Genomic DNA, 17,804 nt, shown 5'->3' with positions numbered 1-17,804 from the left:
ATTTTTATTAGCCTGTTGTTTACAGTGACAGTGATGTTTCAAAGCAACATAACACTGCTAGTTCATGACCTTAAGTTTTGAATATTCAGTGGCAAAATATATCTTTGTAAAACTTGTTTTCATAGTTGAAAAGTTAAATCACTATTCTTGTTGTGCAATGATAAACCTTTATGTTGAAAGAGTGCAAATATATACATTTATAATATATATTGCACTTATACATTTTGTTTATCTTGAAAATACTTAATATGTGCTATATGTTCTAAAATGGCCCTCTACTGTAAACTGACACTCTGGCTCTAAGAGAAAAGCCAGTTTGTAAAAAAAGTCTTGGTTTTGCTTGGTTAATAAATAATCAAACTCATTCAATGGCACAGCATCCTTTCTTACATCATCTCATAAACTTGATCTAATCAGTTAGTGCTGAATTATCGCATCGTATCGTGATATGGGTGTAAATCGTATCGTGTTGCATCGCAATGTCACAAATGTATCGCTAATATATCGGATCGTATTCTTTGTATCGAGATGCGTATCAGATCGGCATTATAGCTTAGATGCCTAACCCTAGTAGTTACACATTTACATGTTTGTATTGTGCACAATTATTAAACAGTGCACATATCGAAGATATCTAAAGAGAATTCTTTCACTTCATATAAACAATCCTCCACTTTTTCTTTTGTTTTGACTAAACTTGTTTTACTAAATATTAAATAAGGAGATGAAAATGAATCATCTCTATAGATGAGACTGTGTACTATAGATATGAGAAGTAACGAAATAGTTTCAGAGTATTGTGGTGAAATGCTGGTGAAGCATATAAATGTAAACAGTCATTATAACAGATCAGAACGCAGAGCTAAAGGTGTTCTAACGTTAATGTAAAGAATAGACCGTTGTGTAATAAATACTGAACTTATAATCAGTGAATATCAGGTGGTATCTCTTTTGAAATGTGGTATAAATTCCTCCCATTTTGGCGTTTTTAATTCTTTTAAACACATTCAGGTGCTGTTTGTCAACTTGACAAGGCTTCTGTGTTCGTTCTTGATGTCATTTGCGGAAGAAAAGATCGATAAAAGGTATCTGATAAACCGCTGTGGCAGCTTTAGGCACTGTGTGACGTGTGTATGCGAGTCAGATAGATTTCTCACCACACTGGCACTGCATCTTCCTCCATGTCGCGTCAGTGATGGGTCGTTCTTGAACGATTCGTTCATTTTGATCAAATCTTTTGTTTGACTCATGGAGTGAATCATTCATTTGCGCATGCGCACATTTGTGCAAGTGGAGCTTGCGAGCTGCTGCCTTGGAGCGTTCTGTTTCCCGCAGAATGCGCACGTGTGGCCATCGCGTTGGGGAATCATATCAATATATCCCCAGAACCCGATATATCGCCCAGCCCTAATCAAAATATATTTCTTAATTTCCGTCGATACAATATAATTCCGATATCGATATGGACAATATTAAAATGACAGGAAAAAACTGCCAAAAGCGCACAATAGATGTCTGTACCTAAATGTCTGCAAACTGATTTTGTACCATGGTAAACAATATAGGGAGTCTGTCACAAGTTGTCACTGAATGAATGTGTGAATATAAAACTACCTTTACCTCAATCGGTCTCAATGGATGTCTAATAAACATTGTGACGGTCAATAATATGGGCTGTTATTAGGATTGAGCACAAATCTACAAAAAAATAAAGATTAGTAATGAGTTTGACCTTAGCAGTGATTGAGGTAAAGTTGGTTTTATACTTGTACATTTACACTTTTATTTTATTTTATTTTATTTTTTATTATTTGTACATATACACTAAAATAGGAACAGAAGGAGATACCATGTACTATAATTATATAAATTTGCTTCAAAATTGGTGTAAAAGGTGTTCATTTAGATCAATTTTAATAAAACCAAGGAGATGATAATTAGCAGAAATAAACTAGTCCTTAGTCAAGGTTTTAAACCTCTGGGCCCTCATGTATCAACGCTGCGTACGCACAAAAACATTGCGTACGCCAGGTATCATGCTCAGAATCGCTCACGTTTGGATTTACTAACAATGAACTGAACGTGGGAATGTGCGCAGCTTCATGGCAGCTTTCTGGCTGGCGTACGCACATTTTTTGTGCGTGTCTGTTTTATTTCCATTGGCGACTCCTAGAGGCAGTTGTGTTAAATTCCTCTCTACAAAGTGTCTTTGAGCCTTGCAATTGCAGCTGTATGAGACGGGTTCAGCAGGTATATAAGGTTTCCATACCATACAGTTGACCAGCTAAACATTAAAGCACAATTTGCAGCAGTCGCCTGTTTTCCCAATGTAATCTGAGCGATCTACCGCACGCACATTGCTATAAAGACACTATCTGAAGATGAATTTGCATGCGTGAATCAGAAACATTTCCATTCAATAAATGTGCAAATAAAATATAATGCACAAACTTATTGATGATTTTCTCGTGATAAATATTAGGCAAAATCTGATATGTAGCGGGGAAAAAAAGAAGAAAGAGTTCATCAGACGCTGGATTCGAGTCGAATTTATGCTCGAACGTGTCAATACATGATCACATGCGTCTTACGAGGTGCGCCACTGAGACTGCTAAGGGTACTGCAACATTTTACATATATAAACCACACTATTTCTTTTTTTAATGCACTCAGTGCGATGTTCAGACCCAACTGTGTTAACCGCATCAGCTAATCTCTCCCACTCTATTTTTTCTTTTGTTGTTAATTCCGGAGAACAAACTTGCAAATAACACTGCTTTTCTCCGGTCTACCTCCGAAAACAGCACCTCCAATTCACATTCTGTTCAAAGTTTCTCTTTTTGCTTGATTTTGCCATTGCTTTTTCGTTGGGTTTTGCCATTAGCATAGTCATTAGCATATTCATACAGGGGAGGAGGCAGGGAGGGGTTTTGTGCTCGTGCATGTTGCGCTCAGTTTCACGTTCATTCAGATGTACAAAAGAATATGCGTGAGATTCGGCGTACGCAGTGTTTCATATATCTGAATTTTTTTCTGCGTACGCACATTTACAGCTTTGTGCGTACTAGGGTTGTAACAATATACCGGTATGACGGTTTACCACGATTTGAACGTGCACGATTATCATACCATGAGCAATTGCATATCAACGGTTTTAACCCTTAAAGACCGAGACAGCCGCCCGCGGCTAAAAATAAGTATTGCTCTTAAATGTTTAATAACTTTTGGTCCGCTGATCCGATTCATACAATTCAAAGATTGGCATAAAGAAGAGAGTCTCAGCTTTCCAGTGCTGTATCACATAACATTCGCGGACTTTCAGAGGCTCCGGAATCAGTGCGGTTACGTCATCAACATTTGACAACGCTGATTTGACAAAGAAACGCTCGTCACTGTGTCTCCGGACAAATCAGACATGATACATTGATGCATTGTCCCTCCTCCATGCCCAGATTGGTTCAAACTCGCTATATCACAACCAATAAGCATAGGTTTCGCTTTTGTTTGTGGACCAAGCTTTTTGAACAACACGGAATGAGAGATAGGCATACATTTATGCGCGGCTAAATAAAACGCAAAAAAAAAAAAGTTTTGCATGAAATAATTCTCATACTAAGTACTTTTGCATGCACAGCAGCACAGAAACATGACAAAACAGTGACACAGCAAAGACGAACTGCTGCTCTTGCTGTTTTCAAAAGACGCAAATGAAGGTGCAGCTGTTTGTCTGCATTGCATACAACCATATCCAAATCCATATCCACAGACAACCATATCCATGCTGGCACATAAAACCTAAGGATGTTCCATATTGAATCTAGTTTCGTTATGTAACTATTTATAGTATAGTAAATATTTATATCTATTTTTTACTGAGGATTTGCACCATGTTTATTTGGACTTTATTTGGACTTTGACACATTATTTATTATTTTCTTATTTTTTTATTTGTTCATTGTAAGTGGTGTTGTTTATAGTAACTAAAAAATATATTATTTGGAAAAAGTCAAATTTGCTTCACTGTTCTATTATTTTGTAACATTTGTAACATACCGTATACCGCGAAACCGTCAAACCGTGGTATTGTTTTAGACGATTATCATACCGTGAAAAATTCATACCGTTACAACCCTAGTGCGTACGCAATGTTTTAGTAAGATTTCCACGCAAGTCTTCGTACATGAGGCCTCAGGTCCTTGAGGGACATGAAATAGAGACAGTTGGCTGTTTTAAATATTTAGGAACACTTATTGACAGTGGATTAACATTTGCTGCAAATGCAGAGTGCATTTTTTAAAAAGCAATGCAGAGATTCAATCTCATTAGGAGGTTACAACAATTTAGTGCGAGTCAAAATGTTCTGGAGATGGTATACAAGAACTTGGTTGAAAGTGTTGTGAGTTTTAACATAATTGCATGGTATAGACTGTTGCCAATTAAGGAAAAGCAAAAACTGTGTCGATTGGTAAAAATTGGAAGTGCAGAGGTAGTTAAAGCACAAAGACAACCAAATGAAATTTATTCAATGATAATTTAACAAAAAGCACACATCATTGTTGAGGATTGTTCCCATCCCTTGAATATCAAATTTCAGCTCTTGCCATCAAAAAATGTGTATCAAGTGTCCTTTGTGCCGAGTGCCATTAGAATTTTAAATACTGGGTTCTAAGTATGTAAAGGTTTTTTAAATTGAGTTTATTAAAAATGTTTTTAATGTGCTATATGTGATATCAATGAGTGTATTTGTGATGCCTGTTTTTTCTGTGATGTGTGTAATGTGAACGTTGATCTGTTTGTGTTGTGAAGCCAAAGATGAATTTCCACTCTTCGACAATAAAGTAAAGTACATTTGAACATCTCCTTAATAATGTTATTTCAGAAAACTATTCTTTGCAAATTTTACATAAAGAAATCGTATTAGCAGCCATCAAAGTACATTGTTGAGTCAAATAAATAGTGCTAATGTTGTGTTCAAGTCATACTTGCATGTGATTTCAGACTGAAAATTCATAATACCATGGTAAAAAATATAGAGAGTATGTCACAAGTTGTTACTGAACGAATGTGCGAATAAAAAAAAACAAGCTTTGCCATCGATCTCAGTGTAGATAGATGTCTGATAGACATTGTGAAATTACAGTTAGGCCGTTCACAATATCTGTTTTTTGTTGTACGATATATTGCACCAAAATATATGAGAGGGTGCTCGCTGCAGAGCCATTTGAGGAGAGGTGAGCTCCAGAGAGGGGGAGCATGAGCTGTCGCTCCCCCTCTTGTAAGCTGTTTTAATGCGTACACCAACCCCACCCCTAACCCTACCCCCAGTGACATCACTCGTAGAAGAAGTGCAAAAAAGGTGGAGCTCAAGCTTAAGCTCCCCCTCTCTGGAGCTCACCTCTCCTCAAATGGCTCTGCAGCGAGCACCACTTGAAATATATTGCGATAAACAATATTATTATAATTTTAATACTATTTTATGCCACTCATTATATAATGCCAGAATGACAATATAATATCATCACAATGCAAGTACACATTTTTACTATTTAATAATTAGGCACTGGAATTAAAATGGAAAAACCCATATACCTAATAAATAATAATAATAATACATTTTTACAAAAAAAAGCAGGGTTAAAGGTAACAGAGGCTGCGAAATTTGCCACCAGATCTGTTTTCGGTTGTTATGCACCCACATGAAAATATACTACAGTCATTTATTGTAAATACTATAGTGTTTTTTGTTTTTTTTTAACCTTACTGACACCTCCAATAGAGAGAGAGATGTTGCACAATCAGCTAAAATGTTGCTGAAGTTGGATTTTATTTAGTGATATATGTTGCATCACCAAAAATAATTGAGGTCATGCCCATGTGTTGTGCCATAAGTCCATATATTGATTATTGTAACAGGTCTATAGGGTGTTACTACTTTTTGAACACCACCTGACTTAAGATTTTAGTTGATTTTAGGTTCTTACGGATGCTGGGCATTTTTGAAAAAGCTTGAGTTTTAATCCTTGAAAAGTGCTTAGATTTTGGGTAAAGAGCCTAGCAACTGCTTGAAAATATAATTGTGTTGCTTCCATAATAATTTGCTACTAAAGAGGTAATAACCTATTTAAATATAATAAATATTTTTGCATTTACATTAAATGAAACCGGAGCAGACTGTGCATTTGCCTGTAGCATAATCTCTCATGTTTTTTTTTTTTACATTTAATATTACTTTTAAGAGAGTAAATAACAGTGATTTAAATTTTGGGTTTGGGCAAAAAAAATCAACAAACTTTTTCATGAAGTTAATTGTTTTTAACCACTGATATCAATAAAGAACCTTTATTTTTTAGTGTACTTTGTAATCACATCTAATTACTATTTTGTTGTACGCTATAGACAAAAACTAGAGTAAATAAACTAAATTAACTCATTTGGTTTGAGTTCTGCTTATTATTATCAGTTTATAAATTACCATAACTGTTTAATTCATCAAGTCAAAGTAACTTAAAAAAAAAAAAGGAGTTAAACTTGTTTCATTTAGTGATTTTTCACTGTTAGGTTTTACAGTGTGTTTATTTAACACCTTTTAAACGTTTTTTTCCAATCAAAGTTGTCATGACAAATTAATAAATTAACTAAAGTGTTTTAAATTTAAATAAATATTTTTGCGTTAACTGAGTACTAGAGACCGTACAGACTGCATATGCCTATAGCATAATCTCTCTTCTTTTTTTTTTTACATTAACATTGCATTTATTAAAGTAAATAATCGTAATTCAATGTTGGGCTTAGGGCAAATTTAAGGCAAAAAATCCAATTTCCTCTTTAAAATACTATGCTATACTACAGAAAACTAGAACAAATAGCGTCTGATATAATGTAGTTTGACGTATGTTATAGTGTTGTCAAAAATATCAATTAGGGCTGCACAATACATCGTTTCAGCATTGATAACGCAATGTGCACATCTGCAATAGATATGCAATGTTGAGCCACAGAACATATCTGATTTGTAGAGTCACTGCTTATTTTAACTATAATAGAGTAAAGGTTTATCATTTGCATGTGCTTTTAAAGCATTTGACTGAGCATTTCAAGAATGTTTTAAAATGAGAAGATGTTTGGAGATGTTTGGAGGTGTATTATTTATATGATTTATAGAAGCAAAAAAAAGATTTTCTTATTGTCTTGTTCATAGTCCAAACATATACTGTACATTTCAAAACAAAATTAAGTTTATTTTAATTACCTCATTGGCCGATAATTTAGCTTGTTTTGAATGAAAAAAATACTAATTTTGACTTCTTCTGAGGGCAAAAACAAAACAGTATTTTTTTTTTCTCGATATTTGAACAAGAAACGAGACAAAGCAAAATAAGAAGAAATTATTCCATTTCTGTACCTGAATACTGTTAGACTTCAGAAAACTGTCAAATAAAGCTATTCAAACCATCTTGTGAAACAGTATACATATAAGGGTTGGGCGATGTTGACCAATTTGGCATCGTACGATGTCTAATGTGAAATATCACAATGGACGATGGCATCGTCATCATAGGTTTAGGTGAATTAATTATTTATGAATAATTAATTGATTCATTACAAATTAATTATTTGTAGCCTACCGTTTTAACTACCTGACCCGCATGGTCTTTGTTCTACCCATAAACAAATCATAAATAAATAAAGATAAGTGGCACACAAACACCACCAGTCAATCACTTTTTCCGCGAGAGGTTGGTCGGTAAAAAAGTTGCACACAACCAACAGTATCTGATGTTTTATCTAAATTACTAAATAGTGTGAAAGTGAAAGACTGAAGCAGTGTACTGATGCTGTGACGCGTTACCTGATAGATTTAAACGATTGAATAGTCGTGAGAAAAGATTAATTAAATATCACGTTTAACAACAATAGTGAGACGCGATCCCGCGGTACATCCTTGATAAACTGTCCGACGTGCACTGCTCTCTGGAGCTCCTCAGACTAGTGTGTGTCTGTGTGTGTGTGCGCGCGTGTGTGCGCCTGTGTGTGTGTGTGTGTGTGTGTGCGCGCATGTGTGTGTGTGTGTGGTCACGTGATGTGCATTTTCAGTGGTCGAAGGGGTGTTCAGAAATGCTAGGTAAAACATGGTGTGGATGTGTTCAGACCCCACTGCGTTCACCGCATCAGCTAAACTTTCTCACTATATTTTTTATCTTTGTTATCAATTCCGGAAGACAAACTTGCAAATAAGTTTTTTCCAGTCTACCTCCGATAGAAGCACCTCCAATTCACATTCTGTGAAGTTTCTCTTTTTGCTTGCTTTTACCATTGCTTTTTCATTTGGTTTTGCCAAAGTAGAATCATTACCATATTTAATAGGAGGAGGAGGCAGGGAGGGGCACGCGTGCTCAGTTTCACGTTAATTCGGATATACAAAACGGTATGAATTTTTCACGGTATGATAATCGTCTAAAACAATACTACGGTTTGACGGTTTCGCGGTATACGGTATGTTACAAATGTTACAAAATAATAGAACAGTGAAGCAAATTTGACTTTTTCCAAATAATATATTTTTAGTTACTATAAACAACACCACTTACAATGAACAAATAAAAATAAGAAAATAATAAATATTGTGTCAAAGTCCAAATAAAGTCCAAATAAACATGGTGCAAATCCTCAGTAAAAAATAGATATAAATATTTACTATACTATAAATAGTTACATAACGAAACTAGATTCAATATGGAACATCCTTAGGTTTTATGTGCCAGCATGGATATGGTTGTCTGAGGATATGGATTTGGATATGGTTGTCTGCAATGCAGACTGACAAACCGCTGCATCTTCATTTGCGTCTTTTGAAAACAGCAAGAGCAGCAGTTCGTCTTTGCTGTGTCACTGTTTTGTCATGTTTCTGTGCTGCTGTGCATGCAAAAGTACTTAGTATGAGAATTATTTCATGCAAAACTTTTTTTTTTTTGCGTTTTATTTAGCCGCGCATAAATGTATGCCTATCTCTCATTCCGTGTTGTTCAAAAAGCTTGGTCCACAAACAAAAGCGAAACCTATGCTTATTGGTTGTGATATAGCGAGTTTGAACCAATCTGGGCATGGAGGAGGGACAATGCATCAATGTATCATGTCTGATTTGTCCGGAGACACAGTGACGAGCGTTTCTTTGTCAAATCAGCGTTGTCAAATGTTGATGACGTAACCGCACTGATTCCGGAGCCTCTGAAAGTCCGCGAATGTTATGTGATACAGCACTGGAAAGCTGAGATTCTCTTCTTTATGCCAATCTTTGAATTGTATGAATCGGATCAGCGGATCAAAAGTTATTAAACATTTAAGAGCAATACTTATTTTTAGCCGCGGGCGGCTGTCTCGGTCTTTAAGGGTTAAAACCGTTGATATGCAATTGTTCATGGTATGATAATCGTGCACGTTCAAATCGTGGTAAACCGTCATACCGGTATATTGTTACAACCCTAGATTCAGCGTACATCTACAGCTTTGTCCGTCTAATGTTTTGTATGAATTCAACGCAAGTCTTTTTGCATGAGGCCCCTGATGTTTTGTAGTTAAGAACTGACTGAAGACTGTTTTAGTCCAGATGTTCTGCTGTCCCACAGGTGTGCTGTTCTGCCTGAGGAAATCACTGTTAGTCATAATGATCTAATGCAGAACACTGTGAGCTTTGCTTGGTTATAGCACCGGCTGCGGCTCTGAGCTCCTCGCACAATCTTTTCTATTCCTTGAGTTGTTGCCATGGATACAGGAAGGGAACCCCAGGATATAATGAACAGTAGATTCCATACAAGGAATGTTTATCCTAGAAAAAAAAACCCTGCTGCTAGAGATCTATCAGCAGAATCCTCATCTTCTTGCAGTTGGTTTTCTCTGATTCATGGACACTCCAGAGACTTGTTTGCTGTTTATCAATCCGTTTCTGTCCTGTGTTTCTCTCAGGTTTCTTTCCTGTGTGTTGCTGTACCCTGAGGGTCCGACCCTCCTCGTCCTCTCCCTCTCTCTCCGCTGGACCCTATGGAGGAGTAGCTCTTGAGTGACAGGCACAAGAACCAATCGAACGGCAAGAGGAGAGTCAGACTGCAGAGAGGATGTCGTCTAACCGGACCCAGACCCCTCACGGTCTGAAGCAGATCGGGCTGGACCAGATCTGGGATGATCTGCGTGCGGGGATACAGCAGGTGTACACCCGCCAAAGCATGGCCAAGTCACGCTATATGGAGCTCTACACGTATCCTTCATCATAGATATATGCTAATATTCAGCAATAAATGTGATAATCAAAATGCACAATATTGATATTAAGAGCACTTCAAGACACTGTGAATAATTATTAATTCAACTATTAGTGTCTCAAAGGAACACTCCACTTTTTTTTGGAAATAGGCTCATTTCGCAAGTGCTCCAAACCGTTGAGTTTTACCATTTTTTTAATCAATTCAGCCGATTTTGTTAGTAGCACTTTTAGCTTAGCTTAGCATAGATCATTGAATCGTATTAGACCATTAGCACCTCAATCAAAACATTTTTTTAAAGTTTAAATAATTTTCCTTTTTTGACCCTTCTGTGCATATATTGTATTCTAAAATGGAGAGAATTGCTATTTTCTAGGTCAATATGGCAAGGAACTACAGTACTGTGCAAAAGTCTTAGGCCACCACTAGCTTTGGAAGGCTCACATCGATCAGCTGATTTGTCTATAAGCTGACATACAAGCTATCCGCTGATAAATTGAGGCTCTGAATTGCTCCAGTGTCCCTGTATCTGTGGTTACAGTCAGTGAACAGCGGTGAATTCGGTTAACCTTCACGGCCAATCACAGTCCTCTCTGTCAAGCACCTGAACACATGCCTGTCAACCCTTTCGTTTTTCCCGGAATTCTCCCGTATTTTACAGTTCTATCCCACTATCATCCCGTAAAGGTATTTCCCCATATTTCTCCTGTATTTTCAGTCTTTCTCTGAAGGATGGCAATAAACATTAAAGAGTCAAGCCTCCCTATACGCAACCCATACCGCCGAACCACCAGGGGCCGCCACTTGCTTTTAAATGTGAGACTTTTCTGTGCTTTCGCTTAGTTTAGTTATATAAAAACCGCGGGATTCCCTTTCCTTTTCATTACATGTGCCGTCTCCCCTTCATATGCAATCTTCAAAACGGTCATATAGCGGTGCATAACTGTCAGCTGATGTGCTCCTTAGTGATAAATGGACACTGTTTCCCAAACGAATTCTGTACACGCAATTTGGAGCGGGTTTTGATTGCGTGTTTGAACAAACATATACACATAATTAATAATAATATATAAAGATGTCGATCTTGGTGTTTTTTTTTTTAAACCCAAGTAATTTCGTTCTAAATGAGCATAAAAAGTTAGGAAAGCAATCGAATGCTTTTATAACGTTAGATGTGTGCATTGTTAAAGTGATGCCAGTTATTTAATGTAATCAAATGTAAAAAATCTAAATAAGAGATTCATTCGTTGCTCTTTATTCAGAATGTGTAACGGCTAATGAGATTTGATAGTTTGATTCTATTTCTTTATAATATCTATTAATTTTAATAAGCTGACCTGTTTGCTAATTTATTTGCTGCTGATGTGTACTATTTATTTTTTCTTTTGTAAATAATAATAATAATAACATATTACTGATCATTTAACTGTTAATTTACAATTAAACCGCTCCAAATATTTAGCAATTTGGGGATTTTTAAAAGGTTTTTTTTAATCCCTTATTATGGTGGGCATATCTCTTATTTTCACATCCCAATGTTGACAGGTATGCCTGAACATAATGGCAAATAAGCGCTGTTTAAGAATGTGCTTAAATGTTAGCGGGAAATGGGCAATTTAAATTTTTTTAGTACCGATTGGTATTGAATTCCAGTATCGCAACAACACTACTCTGTACAGCAAAGTTTTCATTTGTTAACATCAGTTAATTTAACTAAAGTCTATGTAGTGACAACTACAAAAGCATTTATTAATCTTAGGGTATTTTCTTAATTATGACCTAATAATGCCTTTTTTGAAATTAAATGGAGGTAATACCTAATGAAATTTAATTGTATTTAATCTCACTGTTGATTTCAATGCATTAAATAAAGTTTACTAATGAGACTTTATTATAAAGTGTTACCTAGCGCTGCACGATGCAGGCTGAAATGAGAATCGCAAATTATAATTTTTTTATTTTTTTTGCTTTATTTGCATCATGATTTTCTCGCGATTCTATAGATGTAAAATAATGATTATTATGAGTGGGCTATTATTGTTGTTATTTTTTAAACATATGGTAAAACAGCAATAGGCTATGTGTAGATCTATTGTTGGTTAAAATGCTTGGACTTGGAATGGTGGACTTGAACAGACTTTAAATTTGTCCTGGTCATTAATGTACAGTAGGCTTGGGCGGTGTCCAAATTTTGAGACCGTCAAACCGCCTCCATATTTTACCCCGGTATCCGGTATTACCGGCGTAATAAAAAAAATTATGACGTAAGGCTCAGACAGCGTCACCAAACTGTTGGCTTGAGCCTAAACCATTCAGAAACGGAATACCTTCTATGCGACCTTAGGCAGAGAGAGAGAGAGAGAGAGAGAGAGAGAGAGACTTTCTCTGTCTTACACAAACACACACACATCTCTCCCGCGATTTATTCAGAAATTTACTCCCACACCGTAAGAAATCTGGCCGGCTCCCGCGGGAATGCAGAGAGCTGTAATCGGGCCATAAAAATTATACCCGATAGGTCCCGAGTCCGACACGTACATTTTGATTGACAGCTTTATAAAGCCCGAGCCCTTACAGCTCTAATGTATTTTTTCAAGAATGAGTCATTTATATGTTTTAACAGCATTTATTCGTAACAAACGTAGACTATATCCCACTTGAAAGTTGGAACAAAGAAATAAAATAAGTCCTCTGTAACATCGTAACATCTCAGCACTCTATAGGTCTACATGCACTTAGCCTTTAAATTGGCCAACACACCAATGAAAAGAAATCTTGCTTAACAAATCAAATAAACTATAAATGATGACGGGTATTTTGGCAGTAACTAAATTGAAGCTGAATATTAAAAGAATAATGCCACCATTAGTCTGTATACTCTGTCTACATTATGATTATATGGTTTAATTAATATTTATTTATAATTTAAAACCCTACTCACCAAGATTAGTCTACGTGTGTTTGTGGAGGAACATTATTAAATCCACTGGCTTTAGCGCAGTCTTGCGCTCATGTGCGTCCAGCAGCTGAACACCGTTTCACTGCTACTGCTACAGGCCGAGATGCAGAGTTCTGATCTGGCTGATTTTGCAAGTTTTAGGTAGGATTGTTTATTCATCTTATACCAGTCAGGAACATCCATTTAATTTCCCATGACCGTAGTTTCAGGGTAGCGAGTGGCTTCGTCATTTTACCTGTCAGCTTGCGGTTTAGGGCTCTACCGTAATACGCAGTGTATGAGCGACCGCTAAATACCTGCGGCTGGAATAACCGCTCTTTCTGACTGGCTTGACCGCCGTCAAAATTCTCTTTTTTTACTACTTCGTCATAATTTGCTTCACCTTTGCAGGGATGGATTTTAATGCAGGGATTTGGATTTTTTCGGGTCTCGCCGGGTTCGGGCAAAGATCTTCAGCTCTAATGCAGACCTCTCGTTCATATTAACCACGTCTCCCTTCTGTTCAGTCTAAACTGCCAAACTGCAGGACACTTTGAAGCGCGACTCGTCACGTCACGTCTCCCTGTCCCTCTCTCCCTCTCCCCCTCCCTCTTCCTCTATCTCTCTCCTCCACACTGTCCCGTGATGACAACCACACACACGTTTTTTAGGCATTAAATAAAGGATATTTAATACTTTATGATGGTATAACGGTATTGAAACTGACACCGTTGCTATTTTTAGATCCCGCGGTATACCATAATACCGTAATATCGCCCAAGCCTAATGTACAGTAAAGTGATGCATCAGAATACAACTATTCATAATTCTGATGTTGAATTATTATGTTTGAGAAATATGCTTGCAATTTGTCATTGCCAACATTATTAGACCATTTTTTACTACTGGTAAAATCAGACATTTGTCATCATCGTATTCCCTCTTGCATTTGTTATCAACATCATATAGGCTAGAGTAGTTATACTGACACTGTTAAGCATTTATTTTCATGCACAACACTTTGTGTTCGCTATGAATGAAAAAAAAACATATTTGTTGTCGTAATCATAACTCCAAAATGCCTTATGATTATTTAAATGATGTGCATGCTTGTGCTGTTCATACTTCCTGCGCCGCTCCCAAACGATCACTCTGTGCCACAAACTAAATGTTATTTACAACTTTATTACCTGTTATTCACTGCCTATGCAGATTCTGTGCACTAAAGTAGACATCATTCACAGGCGTGCGCCCGCCCTCTCTATGGTGACAGCTGATGGTCAGCTCACGTCACCTGTGATTTCGCGGTCGTGAATACATTATTACATAAAGACAGAAAATAAAATTTTTGGGCTGAATTATACCTTATAAATACAGTATGGGTCTCTTTTAACACCTCTGGAGATGTCCACATTGATGAGTAACGTACTGTAAACAATGTAAGGACTTGTGCGGCCGCCTTTGCTTCTCTCCTGAACTTGAAAATATGATTGACAGAATTGTAGAAATGCTGGATTAAGATCGTCTAGGGGGTCGAATCGAAATCACGACCTTTTTCCGATTAATCATGCAGCTCTAGTGTTACCTATTGTACTCCATTATCTTCTTTCAATTTATCAGATTAAAATATTTATTTACATTATACAATAAAGCAATACACTACATAACATCTTTTTTCCAGCTTAGGTTAATATTGTGATAATGCTTTATACCATAATAAAAACTTTAGCAATTAATTACAAGAAGTAAATTTGATTCCTGCAGAAGCCTATTTATTTCATTGTAGTATTTTTATATTTTGCTGAAAGAAGTTTTCCGGTGTCTTGTTGTGTCCTTAACGTTTTGTTTTTTCAGTCATGTGTATAATTATTGCACTAGTGTGCATCAGTCGAATCAGGTCCGCGGTGGAGGCCCCGCCCCGTCCAAACCTTCAAAGAAAACCCCTACACCGGGAGGAGCTCAGTTTGTGGGGCTGGAACTCTACAAGAGACTGAAGGAATTTCTCAAGAATTACCTTACAAATCTGCTAAAGGTAGATTAAAAGAATAGGCTCTGTTTGAAAGACTGGAGTCCGTATGGCTTTTTAATTCAAGTACAGTTTATCAAACAAGTTAATAAAAAAAATAGTAAGTATTAAAATGTTTTTGAAGATTTTTATGTGATTAGCAAAATTTTTATCATCATTACTCCAGTCTTTAATAACACGCGATCCGTCAAAGATAATTATGATATGCTGATTTGATGCTTAAAGGGGTGGTCCACTACGATATCATATGCTAAACTTTAGTTGATGCATAATATAACGGTGTGAACATAAACAACATCTCTGAATGTAATATGCTCAAAGCTCAACGCAAAGGGAGCAGTTGGCTTTTACAGAGTTAGCTTAGCAAAGCCTACAGAGAACCAAGTTTAGGAGCTACAAAAAAAAAATACATTCAGGCTGGTGAGAACAAAAACGCTTTAGGTTACCTGCATACACCATGCGCAGAGGTGCTGTAATGTTAAAGCAGTGAAAGCTAAAATGTCCAAACGTTGCTATTTCCATAGAGCATTTTCTGATTGTGTATTTGTGCTTCCGACACAAAGAGAAAAGTGCTTCAATTTAATTTTAATTATGTTCCAGGAAATTATAAAAAAAAAAAAAAAAAATATATATATATATATATATATATATATATATATATATATATATATATATATATATATATATATATATATATATAGCTAGCGTTAGACAAAGGAGAGCTTCCAGAATCTCTCAGTTCAGTGCTGGATTCAGTTGAAAACTCCTCAAAGAAGGAGCAGCTACAACCATAATAGGCGAAACTGTGGATTGTGAGTCACAACCTGTAAGTATTTTTATTTGTTTAAATTGATCTATTACATGCACAGTTTCTAGTGCTATCAGCATGTTGTAGCAAGGGCGTAAACAAGGATGTAAATAACAGGAAATGCTGTTTGGCACCGCTAACAATTTAGCTACAAATTCATATTTATTAGTCAAACCACTGTAAACACCCACAATTTTCACCAGCGCTGCAGTTCCTCTTTATGCATTCGCTTTCCCTGCATTCTAACGTTACAACTCATATAACGAACTCACAAAGGATATGTGAACGCTTCATATTACTTACACATGCTAATTCTAAATATATGTGTAAGACACTTGTCAGATTTTATTTTAGAGAGCAGGCGTGAGGTTTAGCTGTGTCCTCGGTGTCATTTTCTGTCTGATTCAGGCACAAACCAATACAGCTACTCTGACTGACAGTGTTTGTTTACACAGTGCAAAAGAGTGTGCTTGTAGGGGTGTGACTCTCTTCCTGGTGACAAGGAGCTGATCTATTATTCACAGCACATTATGTTAGCTGACCAATCAGAGCCTCTTGAGGCTTGGTTTTTGGAAGAACTAGGAAATATGAGTCTTTTTCATGTTAGCTGAGTTGCTGTAATTAAAGTAAGATATATGAAAAAAATTATGTGATTTTCTACAAATAAAGCATGAGCACACATTGCTTTTCATCTTCTAAACACAACCAAGCCTTAAATTACACTCTGAACCACCCCTTTAAGAGAAGTTTTGTATTGTAATCAGTATTAAATAGAGTTGTGGTGGTTAATATATATATTTTTTGACGAATAATAGTTCAGGATATAATCATTTGTAAAACATCATTTATTTTTAAAAGGTATTTTTCTATAGGAATGTGAATGTTTATCCAGTCGCCCTTTTCACTGTAATGCTTAAATGCTAATTTTGTTTATGTCTTTCAGAAAACATTTATTGAGACCAATCTTTTGAATGGTAGTGTGTTTAATGGAGCTTTTGAGAAATCCAATTGTACTTCAAAGCAATTACAGTCAAATGATTCTCACACAAAAATAAACATTTGATGCAAATTTATGCACCTTCAATGCATCCCTAGTGGACATTTTTTATCATCAGTAAAATATTAACGAAGATTTTTAGTTGAACCTGTAAAGTGCAACAGCTACTGGCACTTTGAGAGTGTGAAAAACACATACAACACAAACAAAATTAATACACTTGGTTCCTGGTTGATACATTAAGGCAGGGGTATCCAAACTCAGTCCTGGAGGGCCAGTGTCCTGCATATTTTAGTTCCAACCCCAATCAATCACACTTGAACCAGCTAATCAAGCTCTTTCTAGGTATACTAGAAACTTCCAGGGAGGTGTGTTGAAGGAAGTTGGAGCTAAACTATGCAGGACACTGGCCCACCAGGACTGAGTATGGACACCCCTGCATTAAGGTCTTAAAGCGATTAGTCTACAACAGACTAACCTTATTTACAACACAATTACACTAATCCACAGTCTTGAGTGTTCACGACAGTCTGGAGCGCAAGTTTCTATGCCATGATGTACATTTGGGTGCAAATGTGCACATGCTGATGCTGTTTCTGTACAGTATAAAGAAAGATGTATGCATTGTTGTAAGTGTACATACTTGTTGGCGTATACATTTGCACCCATGCATAAATTGTGCATTGGGAAGCTTGCGCTCAGGATTGTTTATCAAGGCCATTATAGACCAGTTGTACCTAAAAGATTGCTTTAGGAAACACTGGTTTAACGTGAACCCCCAG

The 17,804-nt window shown here is 36.4% G+C and overlaps 1 protein-coding gene across 2 annotated transcripts in view; it reads left to right on the top strand.

The window, feature by feature from the left end:
- Positions 1 to 17,804, top strand: part of cul1a (cullin 1a) — a 42,462-nt gene that overhangs the window by 2,028 nt on the left and 22,630 nt on the right. For both annotated transcript variants that reach the window (NM_199659.3, NM_001441847.1), the window contains 2 exon segments: positions 9,961 to 10,249; positions 15,046 to 15,223. In NM_199659.3, coding sequence (NP_955953.2) covers positions 10,110 to 10,249; positions 15,046 to 15,223 — 318 coding nt within the window. In that variant the 5' untranslated portion in view covers positions 9,961 to 10,109.

This window comes from Danio rerio, chromosome 2 (genome assembly GCF_052040795.2).
Source record: "Danio rerio strain M-AB ecotype USA chromosome 2, GRCz13ab, whole genome shotgun sequence".
In the NCBI taxonomy this organism is placed as follows: domain Eukaryota; kingdom Metazoa; phylum Chordata; class Actinopteri; order Cypriniformes; family Danionidae; genus Danio; species Danio rerio.
This window is presented reverse-complemented; position numbering and strand designations above follow the sequence as displayed.